At 44.3% G+C, this 21,032-nt stretch overlaps 1 protein-coding gene and 1 long non-coding RNA gene across 2 annotated transcripts; one reads left to right on the forward strand and one right to left on the reverse strand.

The window, feature by feature from the left end:
- The first annotated feature begins 11,297 nt into the window (after positions 1-11,297).
- Positions 11,298-18,928, forward strand: Ifi47 (interferon gamma inducible protein 47). Its single transcript, NM_172019.2, has 2 exons — positions 11,298-11,449; positions 17,207-18,928. The coding sequence occupies exon 2, from the start codon at positions 17,226-17,228 to the stop codon at positions 18,486-18,488; it is 1,263 nt and encodes a 420-aa protein (NP_742016.2). The 5' UTR covers positions 11,298-11,449; positions 17,207-17,225; the 3' UTR covers positions 18,489-18,928.
- LOC102557028 (uncharacterized) lies at positions 13,662-16,223 on the reverse strand. The gene is made up of 3 exons (XR_001840152.3): positions 16,102-16,223; positions 15,478-16,047; positions 13,662-14,946 (listed from the first exon to the last, which is right to left on the reverse strand). It is a non-coding gene; the product is annotated as an uncharacterized LOC102557028 (long non-coding RNA).
- Positions 18,929-21,032: the final 2,104 nt, after the last annotated feature.

Genomic DNA, 21,032 nt, shown 5'->3' on the forward strand with positions numbered 1-21,032 from the left:
CCCACATATGCCCTCCCCGCTCCCCTTTGCCTATATAAGGAAGCTCTCCCACCCACCCACCCTCTCCCACCCCTCTGCTCCATTATCCCCCTACTCTGGGGCATCATACCTCCCTGGGACCAAGGGCCTCCCCTCCCATTACTGTCAGTCAAGGCCTTCCTCTGCTACATATGTATCTAAAGCCATGGATCCTTCCAGGTACACTCCTTGGTTGGTGGTCTAGATACTGGGAGAACGTTGTTGTCATGCCAGCCTTTGTTGTCCTTCCAATGGGGTTGCAATTCTCCTCTGCTCCTCCAGTCCTTCTGCCTGCTTTCCACCAGGTTCCCTGAGCTCAGTCTGATGGTTGGCATCAAGCTTCCACATCTGCATTGCTCAGTTGCTGGCTGAACCTCACAAGGAACCCCCACACTAGGATCCTGTCAGCAAGCGCCTCTGTGGCACTTTGCATACTGTTTTGTTCCGACATTGTTAGACCAAGGGGAACAGTCCACAACCACTTATTGTTTACAATGAGGTTGGCTGCAAATATAGACCTTCGCACAGTCACTGCCTGTTTGTAGCCACAGAGAGCAGAAACTCTTCCAACTCTTCTTCCAAAACAACTCTTCTGTTGTTTTCCTGGTTAATCATGGATTCACTGTAGAAAGAAGACAGGGAAAGTTGACCATTGCAAAATGCACATGGCAGGCATTTCTCCTTTTACTTTCTTGGGTTTTGCAGTAGGTGACGATTGTCTCTTTGTCGTCCTTTCAGTCCTGTGTTCAACCCTCTTCTCCTCACAGTGATTTGATCATTAGCCATTTACCACAGCATTTCCCTGGCCCAAGAACTTGCTGAGCTCACGGTCTTCATACCTGACTATGAGCTGTGGAGGCTCGTGTGTAGCTACAAGTATTGGGTCATCAGTTACACACAAGCATACATGCGTGCAGACTGACCCCTATGCAAACACACAGGCAAGCACATATAGGAACACATCCACACACGTATATGCACCATGCATGGTGCCTTGTACCATTGGTTGCCCCAGGATGATGGCCTCCCAGGATTTCCTTTGTAACTAAGAATGGTCCTGGTGTTCCTCTTATAGAAATAGGTGTCTCCTAGCACTGAGGTGAGCAGATTTGGTTTTTCACAGCCTCTTCCCCTGTGTGACCCTGACTCACTCTTTCCTTGCTGGTCTCAGCTCACTATGACATCAAGGTTCTAAAGTATAAGCTTCCCTGGTAGCTATCCAGGGGCAAAGGTGTCTGCGCTCCCCTCTCCCCTCCTCATCTCGAGATATGTTAGCACAGAAACATGAGTCAGGGCTGCAGGTCTGACGAAGTCAGCTGCTGTTCCGAAGTTCTTCAGCTCCTAGAATTGTGTCCCAACTCTCACAATGAAACCGAGGAGGAGTTATGTTCAGGGCTTAGACAAGGCAACACTAAGAATGTGAAGGATGCATGTGGTAGGGGGAAGTGATGATTTTTGTCTCCAGAATATCAGAGACACAGCCTTGAGACATCGGTCCCTTTCCTGCAGGTTCTGCTTCAACAGCCATTCTAACCTGTCAATGGACTAAATAAACCACAATCAGGGTGCGGGGATACTAGGGAGATGCCACAGTCTGAGCAGGCAGAAGCGTATTGTTACCTGTGGGCAGTGATGTGTACTTGTAGTGTACTTACCTATAACTAGGACCAGGAGGTTTCCATCCTCAGAGACAGACTTCATCAAGGACAGGATGAAAGGGTGTTGGCTCAGGACCCCCAAGATCAAGTTCTCAGCACAAAAGAGGTTCATTTGTCCTAGAGGGTCAAAGGGCAGGGAATAAAATACAGACACAGGGGACTAGATGGAAGAGAAGGGAAAAGTAGTAACAAGGGAGAAGGGGAAAGGGTATTTGTCCCTGAGGGGGACAAAGGTCTACCTCTGGATAGAGATGAGGCACACGTGGCTCATAGGCAAACAGGGAAACCCTGTGTTAGGATGAGGTGTTTACTTTTCCTCGAGCATGTTAATTTAGGGCAGCCAAAACCAGCTTTTGATGACTCAATGCCAATTCTTTGACTGCTGGACCTTGATATTTAACCTCAGGAAGAAGTGGTCAACTAAACAGAATAGACCTTGGTGGCTAGCTTTAGGAATGGAATCTAACAGTTACTTGTTGTTGTAAAAATATAAAAATAAAAAAGTAAAGTTGTCTTTCACCCTGCTAGCTCTGGCACCATAGTGTCCCAAGATATCTGCTAGGTATCTTGGCGGAAACACATCCCAGTCCTCAGCGGCCCAGTGTCTCTTGCCGCGACACACTTTCCTACACTCAAACCCTCACATAAAAGAACACACAACACAATAATATTTGACCCAGTCGCTGTTTATTTGTTTTTTTGTTTCTAGCAAGTCAGAGGGAATGGAGGAGAAGGGCGGAGCCTGCCAGAGCCATGTTTGCCACCTTGGGCTGGCTAGCATCCGTCCCTTCACAGCCCGTGCCAGCTGCTGACAACTTCTTTCTGTAAGATGTCAGCCCCAGCTTTCCTCTGTGAAGTACTGAAGCACACAGAAGCAGATTAAAATCTGATCTATTGTTGGGTAGCGAGTGTTTTTTTTTTTTTTTTTTTCGGAGCTGGGGACCGAACCCAGGGCCTTGCACTTGCTAGGCAAGCGCTCTACCGCTGAGCTAAATCCCCAACCCCGCGAGTGTTTTCTACAACGAGTCAGGGGTGTGTATTTTAGAAGCGTGGGAGGGCGCGTCTCTCCACATGCTCACATTCACCTTCAGGATACACTGTAGGTGTGGGAACCTCTGCCGAGGGACAGAGAGGCAGGTCAGTGGCTACCAGGGGCAGACCGTTCAGTGGACAGTGTTATGAAGGAAAATCAGAAAGAGAATGGAATGTCAACGCTTGTTCTCTCATGTGAGTTGATGGTTGAATTGAATGGAGAAAGGTGTCTAGTAGAGTCTTGAAAGAGGGAGGGCCACAGAGTACAGGGAATAACTAAGTAGATGCAAAGAATAAAGAAAAGTCTCATGTGGCAGAGCACATCAGAGAGACTAAATTAAAACAATCTTTTATACATTTATAAACCTATGAATGAGCAAAGTGGAGGTGCTTAAATACCTTAATGACAAAGCACCAATACTACTGTGGTCACCAAGGACCTGGATTTAGTTAGTACTTGGGGTTATTAGTATTAATTGTTAACCTGATACCACCTAGAATCTCCTGGGACACCCAGTTCTGGGTATCGCTGCTGGGTTACACCATATTTACCTACCCTGTATAGGGTACCAGATGCTCCTGTTTCAGAAACCCTCTCTTAGCAATGTGACAAACAGAGCTGCCTGTGAGAATGCAGAAGCACGTGAAGACTTTCACAGGAGTAAAAGATCCAGTATTCATTTGAGGAGAAAAATGTAAATCAAATCCATGTCACCATATTTTTTTTTAAAATCATACGATTTTAATGGAAATAAACTTTGCTCACCTATTTGCACAATGCTGAAGACTCTTCTACTACTATAGCACGACTTACCATGGTGGTCTTCTGGCTCAGGAAAAGGAAAAGGATCAATCCCCTGGCCCTCCACACGCACAGGGTTAAGCTATGGGTTAGTGCCCAATATGAGGCTGAGTAAACACTCATTGGACTTGTGCCTCATTTTTCCATTATTCCGTACTCAAGGGGCTCATATATATGGTCCCACCTTCTTCTCAAAAAGCCCTACATTTTCCAGAAGAGCAATGGCATCACTGGCTGCAGTATCAAGAAAAAGATTCGGCAAATAGTAAGCCCTCTTGTAGTAAATGCTGATAGCAACTGATCCACCAGTAACAGAAGTAACGTATTTGATATATTTCAATAGCTTTTTCCCCCTAAGGACTCATTGTCTTTTGCAAACACATTGGGAAATCGAAGGTGTACCTTGAAGTCATTTACAGATAATGTTAAAATCCTTGGCAGTGTTTTCCAGTGAGGCATCATCCAGCCCAAAGTAAGACCTGTAGAGATTGAATGTCTCATCCAGATTCTCTATGTCATCACTGATCATGCTACCAAGTGGAATGGTGTCTTATGATTCAGCCTTTACAGCCTCTAGGAAGACTCTGTTGTGTTTTATAAAAAGAAATAACCAGGAATATGTTTGGCAGAGGTGAGGTATGGTGTGTGTGTGGGAGGAGGCCTCTGCTGGCCCATGCTGATGAATTCCTTTCCCCTGAGGTACTAGGCACAGGAATAGAGTTTATTTAGGGCGTGAAAAGGGGAGTTGGGAAGGGGAGGGAGAGAGAGAGAGAGAGAGAGAGAGAGAGAGAGAGAGAGAAGAGGAGAGGAGAGAGGGGGAAGAGGGAGGAGAGGGGAGAGAGAGACAGAGACAGAGACAGACAGAGAGACAGAGAGGCAGAAACAGAGAGACAGAGACAGAGACAGACAGAGGGGAGAGGGGAGAGGGGAGAGGAGAGAGGAGAGAGGGGAGAGGATAGGAGGCAGGCCATGAACACGTGAGAGGAGGGAGGGAATGGGAGAGAAGGAACAGAGAGGGAAGAGAGTAAGAGAGTGAGGTGGGGGCAGGGAGGGAGACCAGTCTTTATAGTGAGTCGGGCATACATGGCTATTGCTAGGTAACTGTGGGACAGAGCCTGGAAGGAATGACCCACTCCATATATTCTCCTTCAGTTAAGGTCTTGTATAGGTCAAGTTGTTTGAAGTTTAACAGAAGGCCTTACCTAATCTGAGGGGTGATCTTTTTAGCACAGCTCATGGTAGACACCCTGGCTTGCATGGATGACTAAGGCATCTGTGGGACCTCAGTTAGAATCAAGCCTTGCCTTATCTTTGTTGTTACTACTCCACGCACAGTCCTTAATCTCCACACTTTTCTGCCTGGATCTGAGCCCCATTTCTCTAAACCACACAAGGAGGCAGCTGCAGTCAGAGTAGGTTCCGGTTTCTATTCCTGGAAATGGGCTAGTTCATAGGAATCAAGCAGCAACTCCACACGTTCTCCTTCAGAGAAAATCACAAAGGAGCCGAGTTGTTATGACCCTCTGGATTCCTCTGGGAGACTGCTAACCCAGTGATGGCATCTACCCCTGAGAGAGCTGTCCTGCTGTGGGTCATGGGTTTAGAGATTTACCAGTCTCTTTACTTAAGTTTTGCTTTAAGTAAATTAGAGCCTTTTTTTTTTTTAATTAAAAGGAGACCGGCCAAGACAAAACCAGAGAGTTTTCTAGGTATAAGGCCCTAGCTATTGCCAGCCTAAGGATTATAAAGGGAAAGCCCACAAAGTTAATATTTTGGGCAAATCAACTCATATCTTGTCTGGGTTTTGGCAAGGCTTGATTCTGTTACAGACATCCAGCGGGTGCCTTAGCCATCCAAGCATGCAAACCACCAAGCGAGCAGTATGCAGGCAAGCAAGGCTTAGCAGTTAGCCTGTTTAATCTTGCCACCCATAACTTGTAGAAATATCTGGATCAGTGAAATATTTTTCAACAACTAGCAATTTTTTAAGAACAGCCAAACTACAGCAGGAAGTGGTTCAATACGGGATAGCTGACAGGGCATGTTCCAGATAGGAGCAACTTCCTTATGGCTTATATAAATAAGTTAAACATATTATCTCTACAAGCCCAACACAGGAAATTTATGCTCTAAACCTCATGTTCACCATGACACGTCTCAGTGAGCCCTGAATGCAGACTTCACACAAGAAAACCTAGGAGCAGTGAGGAATGGCTGGTCAGAGCCCTGGTCCTGAACCATGCATATGTTCAATCTTCCATAGCTTAAGTGCAGTCCCCAGAAGCAGTTTGAACGGCTTTACTCTCCACTGTTCTCAGGGACATAATCAGAAGTCAGGAGGTTCAGAAAATATAGACGTGGCTATGGTGGCTCATGGCTCATATGGCTGAGCTCAGGGCTCTGCAGGGTCCTTCAAGGACAGACAGAAGCCCTAAACCGGAGTCAAATGAGGCAGGCAATGCACTGCTGAGTTCATTGTGAGTGTGCAAGGACAGAAGACGGGGCAAGAGAGCAAGGCGCAGACTTGAGAGGTTTCCAGTCATTTCTGTTTCTGTCTTTCAAAATCCAGAGAGCTTGGATCAAATTTTGTTTCTTCAGTCAATTCTGGCCACCCTGAGACTGCCTCATTCTGTGTTCCTGTATCCCTCCTGATACTGTCTTTTCTTTGAGTCCACCATGTTATTTTGTTTAACTAATTAGTTAATTAGCTAGTTAATTAATTAATTAATTAATTTTGAGTTTTGGAGTGGTTATAAGTACTGAGAATAGAGCCCACAGCCTCTCACGTGCTGGGTAAATTCTCTTCTATGGAGCCCCCTCCATGGCCCCACAGGGTTGCTATGTAACTAGGTGTCACACCTATTTGCTAAGCCTACAAGAAAATTGGGTGGGAACCTGTGTGAGAAAGCTGTGAACTTCTTGTGAACTATGGGTGGGGCAGAGTAGAGAATGCTTTTTCCACAAGGCATTCATTCTTCAAGGAAGAGTTACAGGAACTTTGATAAGTTGAAGACCCTTGAGAACAAGAACATGAAAAGAATTCCCTGGCCTGCCAACATTGTCTCTGGAAAAAGCAAAAGCCTGGGACCAGGTATGCTTGGCTTTTTTTACAAGACCAAAGACAAGGTATAGCATCAGGTTCTCTCTCTCTCTCTCTCTCTCTCTCTCTCTCTCTCTCTCTCTCTCTCTCTCTCCTTGGATGTTCTGAAGCCAACTATAGATCTCATTTCATGTTTTGCTTTAATAATAAACATGAAACGTGGTTTGTTTCCAGTATTCCTGAGCTCATATTCCTGGAATCCCCAGATGCCCCAATGTTTTTGGAATATCCTTCAATCTAGAGAGACTTTGATTTGACAGCCATAGTACCCATAGTCAACAATATCGATTTGGAGTTTGGTACTGGGGGTGGAGATCAGATGGTGGGGGATGGTCAGGGATTAGTTTGCTTATCCCTCTTTCTTGCAGAAACCAAGAAAGAGATGTAGTTAGTTCTCACACAAGAACCCACTAAGTATGTGTACGGGAGGAGACAGAATCATTGTATGCTTTCAGATAATCAGAAATAGGATCCCTAGACTATGGTATCAACCTCCCACTATCTGCCCTCACCTAGCCATTCAAAGTGAGAATAAACTCAAATCACACAGAGCTGGAAGAAAAATGACACACTTTGAACTAACAGGAGCATGTACTCTATTCTTCATGTCTGATTACATGTGTTAAAATTATGCAGAAGCACTGTCAACACAACCCAAACCATCCACATTCAGAGACAGACTTCCCCAAGGAAAGAACCTGTCAGCAACAGCTTCTTTTCCCAACATGCAGCAAATGTCTTTCCTCCATGGTGATAAATGTTAAAAACAACAGAAACCTGTGAGGGGTTATATTTATTTATTTATTTATTTATTTATTTATTTATTTATTTATTTTTTATTAACTTGAGTATTTCTTATTTACATTTCGAGTGTTATTCCCTTTCCCGGTTTCCGGGCAAACATCCCCCAATCCCTCCCCCTCCTCTTCTTTATGGGTGTTCCCCTCCCCATCCTCCCCCCATTGCCGCCCTCCCCCCAACAATCTAGTTCACTGGGGGTTCAGTCTTAGCAGGACCCAGGGCTTCCCCTTCCACTGGTGCTCTTACTAGGATATTCATTGCTACCTATGAGGTCAGAGTCCAGGGTCGGTCCATGTATAGTCTTTAGGTAGTGGCTTAGTCCCTGGAAGCTCTGGTTGCTTGGCATTGTTGTACATATGGGGTCTCGAGCCCCTTCAAGCTCTTCCAGTCCTTTCTCTGATTCCTTCAACGGGGGTCCTATTCTCAGTTCAGTGGTTTGCTGCTGGCATTCGCCTCTGTATTTGCTGTATTCTGGCTGTGTCTCTCAGGAGCGATCTACATCCGGCTCCTGTCGGCCTGCACTTCTTTGCTTCATCCATCTCGTCTAATTGGACACATGTGGGGCAGGCTCTGAATGGGTGTTCCTTCTGTGTCTGTTTTAATCTTTGCCTCTCTATTCGTGGGGGGTTATCTTGTTGCATCAAACCTATCTTCACTCTGTGTCAGACAAAGCTCTCATCAGGGAAACCCAAGATGGATAAAAAGAAAGGGAAGCGAGTCCTAGGAGGAGTCCTTTCCTGAGTGGATGAAATGTGACCAGCTGCTTCAGCCAGGATGGACTAACTATATGTTGAACTGTGAGCCCATATAAACCCTTTGATCCTTAACTTGTACTCTATAACAGGTTATCTTATCACAGCAGCAGTGTGACTTTACATAGCCTCTTGCCTAGATCATAGTACTCAGGTGTTTAGTTGGTCCCTAGGGTAGATATTATCACAAAGGTTTTTTTTTTTTTAAAAAAAAGATTAAAATTGAAATCAGGAGTCTTTGAATACACCAGATGACCTTCTGTCCTGTGAATGTACCCATCAGCCATTTAAAATTTTCGCAGAGAAGAAAAACCATATATTCCCTAAGAAAAATGAGAGAGATTTTTTCCCCCTCCAGGTTATTTGGACTCAGGTTTCAGGATTGACTCTCTCCTGGGTTGCCAGCCTGAAATGAAGGTGTGCTTGCCAGATGTGAAGCACAGCAGTGTGAGTTAATCCAGATGTGGAGCACAGCAGTGTGAGTCAGTTTAACAGGAGAGAGTGGAATTGGGGAGAGGGGAAACAAAGGCAGAGGAAGAAAAGAAGAGGGGTAACAGAGGGGAAAGAGTTGAGCATGGCTAGGTTTATTCCTAGTTTATTGTTCAGAGGCTGCTGTGAATGAGAGAGTGTTTCCACAATCTCATTCTCAGTGTGCTTGTTATTTGCCTATAAACAGGCTACTGATCCTTTAAAGCTAATTTTGTATCCCGTGATTTTGCTGAGAGTGTTGATCAAGAAGTTTCCTAGTGGAGCTTTTGGGATCTCTTATGTATATCATACTATCTACCAATAGAGATCATTTGACTTTTCCTATTTGTATCCCTTTAATTTCCTTCTCTTGTCTTATTGCTCTGGCTAGTACTTTAAGCATTCTATTGAAAATGAGTAGGATAGTTGCAGCTCCGTCTTGTTCCCAGCTTAACGGGTTGCTTTAAGTTTTTCCCCAGTTAGGATGATGTTGGCTGTGGGTTTGTTGAATGTAGCCTTTATTGTGTTGAGATATGTTCTCTTAATTCTGACTATTTCTAGAAAAAAAATGAAACAGCCTCTCTTCACTTAGCCCTGGATATCCCTGAACTTACTTTGTAGAACAGGCTGGCCTCAAATTCATAGAAATCTGCCCATTTCTGCCTCCCAAGTGTTGAAATTGTAGAGATGTTCCACCATGCCTGGCTTCTCTAGGATTTTCATATAAGGCACTTTGGATTTTGCCAAAGGCCTTTATTATTGCATCTATTGAGAGGATCAGGTGAGTTTTATCTTTAAGTACATATACTCGATACAGTATACTTGAGTCAAATAGGTTGGACCTTCTCTGCATCTCTTGGAGAAAGCCGATGTTATCATGGTGGACGATTTTTTTGAGATATGCCCGTATTCAGTCTTTTAACTGAAGATTTTTTGCAGCCATTTTCACCAGTGCTATTATTTACATATTCTGAAATATTGAAGTGGCTTGATTTTGTGCAGGTCCTGTGGGAGTAACCACAGTTACGGTGAGCTCCTGTGTGCACCAGCCATGGCATGTCCAAAGGACAGCATTTCACAGTACCACAGCATTTCACTACACATTTTCCAGCTCTTACTGCTTTCCCTCCCTCTTCTCTGTGATGTTTCCCAGGTCCTGAGGTCAAGGGAAGAGAATATAGATGTTTCAGTCCACAGTCGAGCTCTAGTCACCATTTTTTAGTACTTTGTGGAATGATGACTCTTTGTAGTAACCCACTAGAATAAGAAGATACTCTGCCTAAGGTGGAGAGCAGAACACGTTTATAAATATGAACGTAAATGCTTAGCAGGCACTTTGGCAAGATGGCTATTTAGGGAAACAGCATCAGTAGGCCCTCCCCTTGGGCCAGTGAGTTCTCTAATCTGGTATAAATTCCCTCTGTGAAGCAGGCTTCAAAACTAATTGAGAGCTGTTCGTCACTCCCACACTCAGTATGGACACTATTCTAACTGTGGGCACATTTTGCCTGATAGGTTTGTATTCTAGTCTGCAGGGCCCAGGCAGTTTTCTTTAGAAGAACATGACATCCTCGAGTCTTTGGAGAGCTGAAACCTGGAGAACAAACCCAGGTGACAAGAGGCTTGTGGCTGTGAGTGTAAGGAGATATGGTTCATAGCATTGAGGAAGGATTGGTGATGGGTGAGGAACTTTTTTGTATTGGATATTTTATTTATGTATTTACATTTCAAATGTTATCCCCTTTTTCTGTTTCCCCTCCGGAACCTCCATCCTATCCCCCTCCCCCTGCTTCTATGAGGATGCTCCCCCTCCCACCCATACCTCTCCACCCTAGCATTCCCCTACACTAGGCAATCAAGCCTTCAAGAGGACCAAGGGCCTATCTGCTGAGGAACTCCACCTCGCCTCCAGTAGCTATTTCTGTCTAGATCTGTATGCCTCCACACATCCAGGAAACCCACTCAGCTCTCTCCACAGCCCAGCAACTGACCCTTTTCATTCCTCTCAAGCTCTACCTTTGCTCCTCATTGCCTTTGTACTCATTGAGAAAGCATCAAGGGCTCCAGAGCCCTGCAGACGTCTCACAGAGACCCCACCCCTGCCATAAATGTCTACCTCATGGAGACCCCTGCAAACATCTACCTCATGGAGCCCTCCCCTCGCCTCGCAAACGTCTATTTCATGGAGTAATTGCCAGGCTCTTATCAGAAACACACGATTCTATCATCATGTATGCTCTGAACCCTGGTCTTGAGTTGTCTTGGTAGCTCTGAACCCTGTGAAACCCCAGGTTCATGGGTGCCTTGGGGCTGAAATGAGGTTAGTCAGTCACAGTGTTCCTGAGAAGGCAGACCCCTGGTACAGTCCTTCCCGATGGGCAGTTTTTCAGTCATTCACTGATGTTTTTGCAAAATTATCACCCCATTCATCCTTGTCCCTAGGAATCCTTTGGCTTCAGAGAACTCATTCCCCCTAGTTTCTTGGTTAAGTGACCCTTCACAGTCAAGGGGTCTTCCTGGCCTTGAATCTTCCAGTCTTCTTTAAATTCTCTGACCAAGTTGAAATCATTTTCCTGGAAATGTTTATGCCTTACCAGAAAGCACAGAAAGGTTTAGTTTCACTTTTGTTTCCTGAAAATGCATATCTTCCCTTGTTTCTGTCCACTGGGGCTCATTGCTCCAGACTCCGTGGAAGCTCTCCCTGTCTTCTGTTCTCCTTCATACTTTCCTGAAGGAGGGCAGACCTGTGCGGTTGGTGGTGGTTGTGCTGTGGGCTGCAGTGAGCAACAGACTCGGTATTTTCTACTTTTTGGATCTGGTAAGTGAGAAAATTCTTTGCCTCCATAGTGACCTGGGTTTTGGCTTTATGGGGGGGAGAGCAGAGCTGGCTTGGATAGGCAGCAGGCCATGTCATCGGTCTTTTTTTTTTTTAAATCAGTTAAATCAGTTTATTCTTATTTAAGAAAGCATTTGACTGGATTCCATAAAAGTGGAATGAGCTTTTCACCACTATCTTTTTTTTTAAATTTATTAATCATTTTATTTGTTTACATTTGAAATATAATTCTCTTTCCTGGTCTCCCTTCCATGAACACCCCACCACAACTCCCTCCCCTATGTCCCTGAGAGGAGACTGCACCCACCCACTCCTGCCTCACCCTTCTAGCATCCCCCTTCTCTGGGTCATCATGTCTCCACAGGACCAAAAGCCTCCCCTCATGCTGATACTAGGTCAACGGTCTTTCAAAGACGGGAGTCGTGGGTCTGGAGCTGCCTTTTGATGCCAGTTGTACTGTGAGAGTTCTGAAAAACTGGACTGAGAAAAACTGGACTCTCAGAGGAAACCATACAGCACTCACTGTCAAAGTAGCTAGATTTCAGCACCTGCGAGCTAGGTCATAACCCTGTGAGCTTTTCACAATTAACCAAAATCTAAGTAATGTTTCATCGTCGGCCCATGAGTAAAGTGGATTTGTGGAGGTATGAGATGACCAGCGTTTTCCATAAAAGACAGCACTTTAACCACCACCTTCACACTTACAGAATACACTTGAGAGTGTGTCTGTTTTTTTTTTTTAAGATGCTGAGTGATCTCTACTTGTTCTAACATTCACCTTATATGATTAATAATCAGACATAAAATAATTCTTCCTGTTCCTGTTCATTCCCCCTGCCCTTTCCCCCCTTGCTTTCCTCCTTCCCTTTCTTACCCTCTGTCTCCTCTTTCTTCTTTGTACTAAGATTGGACTTTTGGCTTCATAAACCTTGGGCAAGCGTTCTACCACTAAGCTGCACTCCGAGTACTTTTGTTTTTTATTATCGTCAATTAAAAATATATTTGTGTGATATTTGTGTGTGTGTGTGTGTGTGTGTGTGTGTGTGTGTGTGTGCATACATGTGTATCTGTCTGTGTGTGCATGTCTGTGTGTGTGGTCACACAAGTGCTATGGTGCATATGCCAAGGTCAGGGAACAGTTTTGGAGAGAGACTTTCCTTCTACCTTATGAAGATGGGACTCTCTTGTTTCTGTGGCTAGGCCTTGTATTCTAGGTAGCCAACCTGCAAACATCAGGCTGCCTTCTCCTGTGACTTTTATCTCAAAGGAAGATTGGGGAGCTCGCTAATGTGAATCTTATCTGGGCTTTTATGCTGGTTCCAGGGATTAAAGGTCACCATGCCTGCACAAGTGGTTTTACCCATTGAGCCGTCTTCCTGGCCCTGTTTTCACTTTTCTTTGCCAACAAAATGATTTTATTTTGATCCCTCACACATGATAGACATGGCAATTGTGCTGTGCTTGGTTTCTAAATATTACTTAAGTATGCATTAAAATCGGTTATACTTAAGAACTTTTATAGTAAAATTTCCTATAGACAAGACCCTTTCTTAATACATTCCCCTATATTGTTTCATATTTAAATAGCTACAAAACCAGACATTAGACTATCAACTCTAATGACCTAGAAGTCCATATATATTTTGTAGTTAGAGAAAACATACATTCAGGTTTTATCATTAATGTGTAGTGTGCACTCTGCTTATCACCAATCAGATGCTGACCATCGATTGTTGTCTCCTAACTTGGTCTGCCAAGAGTAACCCTTCAGTTTGTTTGGTAGAGACACCCTAGGTTTTTAAAAACTCAAAAGTAGCCAAGCCATTTTTTAAAAGGCAAGATTTCACTATGTTGCTGATGTAGCCAAGGCTGGCCTTGAACTCATAATTCTGTTTCAACCTCCCAAGTACTTGTGCACTTAGCATTATACTTAGCCAAAAGCTGAGGTTTGTTTAAAAATAGCAGAGAAGGTGGTTTGTCAAAGTCCAGCTCCGATAGTGAGATCAGTGATGCAGGATTGGTGACTAGTGTAAAACTGTCTCTGTCTCTCTGTCTCTCTGTCTGTCTCTGTCTCTTTTTCTGTCTCTGTCTCTCTGTCTCTGTCTCTGTCTTTCTCTCTCTCTCTCTCTCTCTCTCTCTCTCTCTCTCTCTCTCTCTCACACACACACACACACACAGAGACACACACATCTGATGGATGAAGCAAGGTTCCAGCAACTTTATTTGTTTTCTTAGTCCTTACATAACAAAATAAAATCTGAATGCGGGAAAAAAATCACAACTCGATCACTTCTTAATCATGAATTTTAATTACACAAATGGTTACAAATTTCCTATTTATTTAAAAAACAATTTTTTCTAAATCCCACATCTGATCACTCAGCTTCTCATGTGGTTCCTTCCCATAGCTCGTCTACGTCCTAAAGTAATCGCTTTTCTATTACAGATGAACAGAATTTGAGTAAACCAACATTCTAACTCAACACAATTCTTATTTGTCTGACATAGGTAACCGAGTACCTATCCTTATATTGTTTTCATAGAAAAGTAAATGCACAGCTAACTAGAGAACTGGAGGCCAGAGATTTGTTTTTTTTTTTTACTCTTCTTGACATGACAGAAAAAGGAGAATCTATTCAGTCTGCACGCTGCACAGCACCAAGTCCCCAAGGTGCACAGCAAAAACTCATCGGTGAATGTATAGTTATAAGACCAGAAAATTAGATTTTACAACAGACACAGAAGCCCAATCTTAACAGTGGGGACTGAACCTCAGTTACTGTCTTTGATTATTAGTTGTCTCCTGTGGGTGAAACTTGTGAACCTTAGTAATCAGGCTCGCTCCGTTCTTGTTCTTTGATCTTAGCAAACATTTCATAATAACGAAGAAAGTGTTTCCTAATTTTATATGTGCCATAGGTTTTCTGCTACAAAGCAGCTGGCAAGACACCCCAAACTATCTCCTTAATCTCTCTTATTCATTGTCCTAACTTCCTAAGACTATTTAAATCAAATCTGGAATTTTGTAAAATCATCAATTCATTTAAACAGCACCATTTTTTTTCTTTTCTTTTTTTTCGGAGCTGGGGACCAAACCCAGGGCCTTGTGCTTGCTAGGCAAGCGTTCTACCACTGAGCTAAATCCCCAACCCCAAACAGCACCATTCTATGAAAGTTCATCTTCATTGACCTGCAGGGAAGTTGCCCAGTAGAGCGGGGCTGTCTCCCATGAAGAAATCACAGTGAACTGTAGACAGTGAGGGTCACCCCATGCCCATTCACACCATGCAGTCAATATTCAGGAAGAAGACAGCAATGACAAACATGAGAAGGCACAGTGGCAACAGGAAGCAATCCAGAGATGAACTCTCCCGTCCCCAGGCTGTGCCTCTTTGAGGTACATCCCTCTCAGCTGTGCCGAACGGTAGGCTATCTTCCGGAAGCTCCCCCTGCTCACTGAAGTTCTTCCTGCATGGTACCTGTCAGTGATTATTTAAATATCAATTTATTTGATCTTTTAAAAAAGAGCCTTACTGCTGTATGTTATGCTTTCCAATTTGAATTTTTACAGTGTGTGTGTTTCTTTTAGTTTCTCTTTCTTTTTTTTTTATTAGTTTTTAACAGTTTAAAAGCCCTTGTTCGTCTTTTTTATTTTCCTGTTTTCTCAAGAGAAAACAAAGAAGAAACAAGGAAGGAATGGAGCTGGAAAGTTATGAAAATAACTTTATTTTTAATACAAAATTATTAGGCAAGCATTCTATGTACCTTTATGCAATAAACCTAAAAAGGAATTTTGACTATTATAGATCTCACCTTATACAACATTCTGTAGGGCTTTTATGGACGTAAAGCTTAGAAAGAAAACTTTCTCAACACTCTCATCAGATTTAGGTGGTCCAAACTACAAGGGACACTAAGCTCAATACTGGCATTGCTTTTAAAATAGAAGTTTCTAGAAGTTTTAATTCTTAATTTCAGGATGTTCTGGTTTACACCACTTAACCACTTACCGTGTTTTGCTTTGGTTTGTTTTCAGTTTTTGTTAAGTATTTTCTGCTAAAGAGCAGAGTGGGAGAAGTGTTTTCTGTGCTCTTCACTTGAGACTTGGAGCACCATGGGAAATGGACAAAATTCACAAGTGGTTCCTGGCATCCCCGTCAGCTTCTCAGCCCAATGCAGCAGAGTCCGGAGCTGTGGAGAACATTTAATTCTCAGTTTCAGGGTGGAATTGTTAGCACCACTAGGCGGTTCTAGTAACTTCAGGAACCACAGAGGTGTACATCTGGCAGACAGGCTATCACTATGAAGGAGGATCACATCACACACAGTAACAAATTGTGGGTCATTAAGAACCCAGTGGTGGGATCTACAGGATATATCTCTTCGTTCTCTCTGCCACCCACGTTCCACTCACTCACACCACCATGGCTTTACAATTCCTCTGAGAAGGAACGTAACGTCTTCCATGGAGTAATCTCATGGCCCACTCCACACTGCAACGAGACCTCAGCTTTTCTTGTAGAGCTTTGTACATCTCAGTGGGACTTCTCTAGAAGGTCAGCTTCTCCTGCTTCACCAGTCTCTCCTGCTTCACCAACCTCTCCTGCTTCATCAGCTTCTCCTGCTTCACCAACCTCTCCTGCTTCACCAGCCTCTCCTGCTTCACCAGCCTCTCCTGCTTCACCAACCTCTCCTGCTTCACCAGCCTCTCCTGCTCCAGTGGCTTCTGGGTCCGTTCCTTCCTCATAAATTCAGAAGCAGAGCCCGTGTGTGTAAGCCAGTGTTCTCACCTTATTTAGCTCTGCTTTGATGGCCCTGGCACAGACAAAAAGCCTGCCCTGGAATTGAGGCTTTCCTTTGTCCTGGGCAATCACAGGGGTGACTTTCTGCCAGAGGTGAGCCCCTGTCGGCAGCCCAAGGATGGTTTGAGTTGTATGTTTTACATTTTGCAGTAGTCCTTCCAATTTGCTCAAGCTGCTCATGAACTCCTTCTGGAGGTCAGGCAGGCCCTGAACTTGCTTTCCTGTCTCAGCCTTCTGACTAGTCAGGGGTATAGGATATAATAAAATTAACACGTTCATCTATTTTGTCTTGTTTGAGAGCTAAAAGTAGTTCTTTCTTGTCCTGAACATTGTTTTTGAAGGATCTGCACGAGGAAGGAGACAGTTGTTTTCCATTGAATGACCCCTTTGTCTTCTCTTAGGAACGCTAATGTATTTGTGTATTTGAGGTGTTGACTCTGCTAATTTTACCACTGGCCATTTGTACACTCGTGTGGGCATATCACCTGTTACCACTCCATGAATATGGGCAGTTATGATGAGACAACTGAAACAACAGAAATTTATTCTCTTTTAGTTCTGGAAGCCAGAAATCCAAAATTGGTTCAAAATTAAATTTGTACTTGAGTTCATCTGCATAATGCAATGTATTGGCCTTGCCTGAGAACTGTTAGTCACAGCAGCCAACTCACTTCTGCTGCGTAAATTATATATTCACAGATTCTGGGAGGGGGTTTGATGTGGACATTTTTGGGGATCATTGTTCTGAATCTGAGACACAGAAATCCATAAGAAAGAGAATACCTGTGTCTTCTCCCAAAATATAAATGAGTTATGGTGATGTGAACCAGCCTGTGAGGACAGGAGTGGCCCACAGGGGCTAGTGTGTCTGGAGAGGTTGGTTTCTCTTTTACCAATCCTCTCTCCTCACCTCTTCGATCTTTCTCTCTTCTCCCAGATCTTCCTTGGTAACTGCCATGGATCAGTTCATCACAGCCTTCCTGAAGGGCGCTTCAGAAAAGAATTTCCAACAGTTAGCCATGGAGTTTCTGCCTCAGTACTCTGCACTAATCAGTAAGTCAGGAGGCATGCTCTCTCCAGAAACTCTGTCTGCTATTCATTATGCCCTCCAGGAGGGAAGACTCTCTGATGTCATGAACCAGATTCAGGAAGCAATTAGTGCTGCAGAGAATGCTGTCCTGGAGGTGGCTGTGATCGGGGAGTCTGGGACTGGCAAGTCAAGTTTCATAAATGCCCTTCGAGGGCTGGGTCATGAAGAAGCGGAATCCGCTGATGTCGGGACTGTGGAGACCACTATGTATAAAACCCCCTATCAACATCCAAAATATCCCAATGTGATCTTCTGGGACCTGCCTGGGACTGGGACTCCCAATTTCCACACAGACACTTACCTAGACAGAGTGGGATTTGCCAACTACGACTTCTTCATCATCATTTCTTCTTCCCGCTTCAGTGTCAATGATGCTCTCTTGGCCCAGAAAATTAAGGATGCTGGGAAGAAGTTCTACTTTGTTAGGACCAAAGTGGACAGTGACTTATATAGCGAAGAGAGAACCAGACCCAGAACCTTCAGGAAGGAACAAGTCCTTCAGCGTATTCGAGACTACTGCCTGTCTAATCTCACAGATATTGGAGTGTCTGAACCACGCATCTTCCTGATCTCCAACTTTGATCTGGATGCTTTTGATTTCCCAAAGCTGGAGGAGACTTTGCTGAAGGAGCTCCCTGGGCACAAGCGTCATATGTTTGCCCTGCTGTTGCCCAATATCTCTGATGCCTCCATTGAGCTAAAGAAGCATTTTCTTCAGGAGAAGATCTGTCTTGAGGCCCTGAAGTCAGGAGCTATGAGCTTCATCCCCTTTATGCCCTTCATCAGTGGCTTTGATTTGCCTCAACAGGAGCAGTGCCTGAAGGATTACCGAAGCTATTTTGGCTTGGATGATAAGTCGATTGAAGAGATCGCTGAAAGGCTGGAGACACCCTTGGAAGACATCAAGGGCCAACTCAAGTGCTTGGATTTCTGGTCCTTTGTAAAGGATGACAGCATAATAGCACGGGCCAGGAGCGCTGGTGAAGCTTTTTGTTCTGTGAAAGGAGGCCTCGGGTCTTCTGTCGTCCAGGCTTTGAAAGTCTACTACATGCGCACACAGTTCCTTAATGTGGTGGTCGAAGATGCTAAACATCTCCTCAGAAAGATGGAAACAGTCAACATTGCCTAGCCAACCAGGAAATGAATTTCAGGGCTCCCATGTCCAAATTGGCAAGGGGCTGGGTTGTCCTTCCACCAAACTCCCAGACCTGCTCTTCCCTAAGCTCTACAGTAGTGGCCCATGGAGAGGTCCATTGCTTTCCTTTAGAGATCACTACCATGAGTGAACTGTTTTCTTGTTTTTTTGTTTGTTTGTTTTGTTTTTTGCCCCATGCCCTGTTTTCTGTGTTCGTTGATTTATTATTCTTGATAATAGCCAGCAATACCATGCCAGCTGCTTCTCCATGTTGAGAGATAACCTATTTCTGATCCATTTACACCAATAAAAAAAACAGTCTGTAATAACAAGGTGAGTCTTAGACATCACCATTTCCCAATTCCTTTTATCACTCATTTTATCCTTTCAACTCCCTCCTCACTGAAATAAAGAATGGTCTATAAATCTGTGAACATGGTTAAAGGCATAGTAAAATGTTTGCTGTGGGAAAGTACAACATGACTAGGAGGTGGTGACAAGATGAGATAGTGAAGTAGGAGAAGACCAGGGAAGAACACGATGAGTAAGAGGTCAAGGGGGAATCTGTAGTTAGGAATATTGGAACACAAATGTGAGAACAGGTGCGGCTGGTTGCAGAAATGGGAGAAATCTGATCGGGATAAAGGACAGCAGGGGAAGTCAGAGGATGAAAAGAGGGAGAGAGGGACTAAGCAGGGGAAGTCAGAGGATGGGTAGAGGGAGAGAGGGAACTGGAGCCACTTCAAAGAAGTCCTAATGTATGAGATTGCTTTTTCCTCAAGGGAGGCAGAAAGCCCATTGGATAGAGGAATGGTCTGGCAGGTCCGCAATAGAGGATCACTTTAAGCATGCCTGTGGAGAGACCAGGTAGAGCTATCACTTCTGGGAGGCTCTCTGTAATCATCCTAAAGCAGGTCATGAAGGTAGTCGGGGTTCAGGAGGTGGTGATGGAAACAGAAACATTTGCTTTGGAATAAACATGGACTACGAAGTAGCTGCACTGGCCATGGGGAAGCTGAGGCAGGATTGTGGGGATGACCCCTGAGTAACCCAGAGAGGAGTATCACCAACACCTGGCAGACAGAGAGGAATAGGGTTCAGCTATATTCACATAGTCAGGCTCTTCCTACACATGCAGACTAGAAGGAGGGGTGTAAATAATGTAATAATTGAGGTAGGTGGGGGAATCCTGGATGATCTGTGCTGAGTTGGGTGAGTGGGTACAGTGAGATCAAAGTCTTGATACCCTGGGGACACCCTGACTTCCAGGTCTCACTGTGGAGAGGTTGGGCTGGACCTATCTACTTTATGTTTCATTTTTTAATACTGGTAATTCATTGGATTTTTTTCTTTTGACTTTGGAATGGGATGAAGTGTATTTCCTTCAAGACTTAAGGCTCAGACTGCAAGTTCACTGATACATCCCACCTTGAGGCTGAAGGTTTTGTGGTAGGTGTAACAGAACCTTGGAGAGGACCCATTCCTTCTTCTTCGTGTGGCCTGAGACATGGCCACAGTCTCTCTATTTCCAGGGAAACACCCTGGAGAAATTCCAAACAAGGTGGTGGAGAAACACATGGCTGTTCAATGCTCACTTCCTGGTGTGAAAGGATCGAGTTTGGGTTTTTGTAATGAAACACTTAGAAGGAGAACCTAAGAGGCGTCATCTAAGGGGACAAGTGTGGTACACCAGATTTTCTCCTCAGGTTCTGACTGGGTGTCAGAGGGGCTTTGAAAGATCAGTTACCCAGCTGGTGAGATGGCTCAGTGGGTACAAAGTATTTGCCACACAGGCCTAGAGACCTGAAGTCAAATCCCTGGAGCCATGTAAAGGAGACAGGAGAGAACCAACTCCACAAAATTGTTCTCTGACATTCACACATGCGCTATGGCACAACTATCCATCCTTCCCCCATCCCCCCCAACAAAACACATAGACAAGTAATAGTAATAACAATGATAAATACAAAACCTAAAAAGAATAAATCAGATGGCATTGAACATGTGTCTGTTGCAATCTGACAATATTAAAGAAAAGAGTTAGGTTACTTAGCTGAACCTGGACATGATGCAAAACAGCAGAGGAAAGCTTGCTGGAGTAAAGGGACATGTGGTCCGTGTGTCCCATCTGGCTCAAATGTAAGAGAGAGCTCCTGAGGAGTCATCTCAAGCCCTTTCCTGAGGCATTCTGGGAAGGCCAACTCCAAATGTGATGTGGATGGGAGAGAACATTGGTGTCAGACTTTGTGATTCTCTCTTATGTGAAAGCCTAGATTTAAAATGGTGTGTGTGTGTGTGTGTGTGTGTGTGTGTGTGTGTGTGTGTACACTTATATGTGAGGATGTGTCTGTAGGTCACGAAACCAGAAAGGGGAACATGAAAGGGGAAGAGATCTTAGGGCTAGTGAAAAACAGAAGCGGTAGTGAAGCATACACAATACATAGGCAGAAATTGGAACTAACAGGGGAAGAGGGAACTGGCTGTGGGGAAGGGGTCGTGGGGGATGGTAATGGGGGAGGGAAGTGAATGAGGACAAAG

This window comes from Rattus norvegicus, chromosome 10 (genome assembly GCF_036323735.1).
Source record: "Rattus norvegicus strain BN/NHsdMcwi chromosome 10, GRCr8, whole genome shotgun sequence".
NCBI classification, from domain to species: domain Eukaryota; kingdom Metazoa; phylum Chordata; class Mammalia; order Rodentia; family Muridae; genus Rattus; species Rattus norvegicus.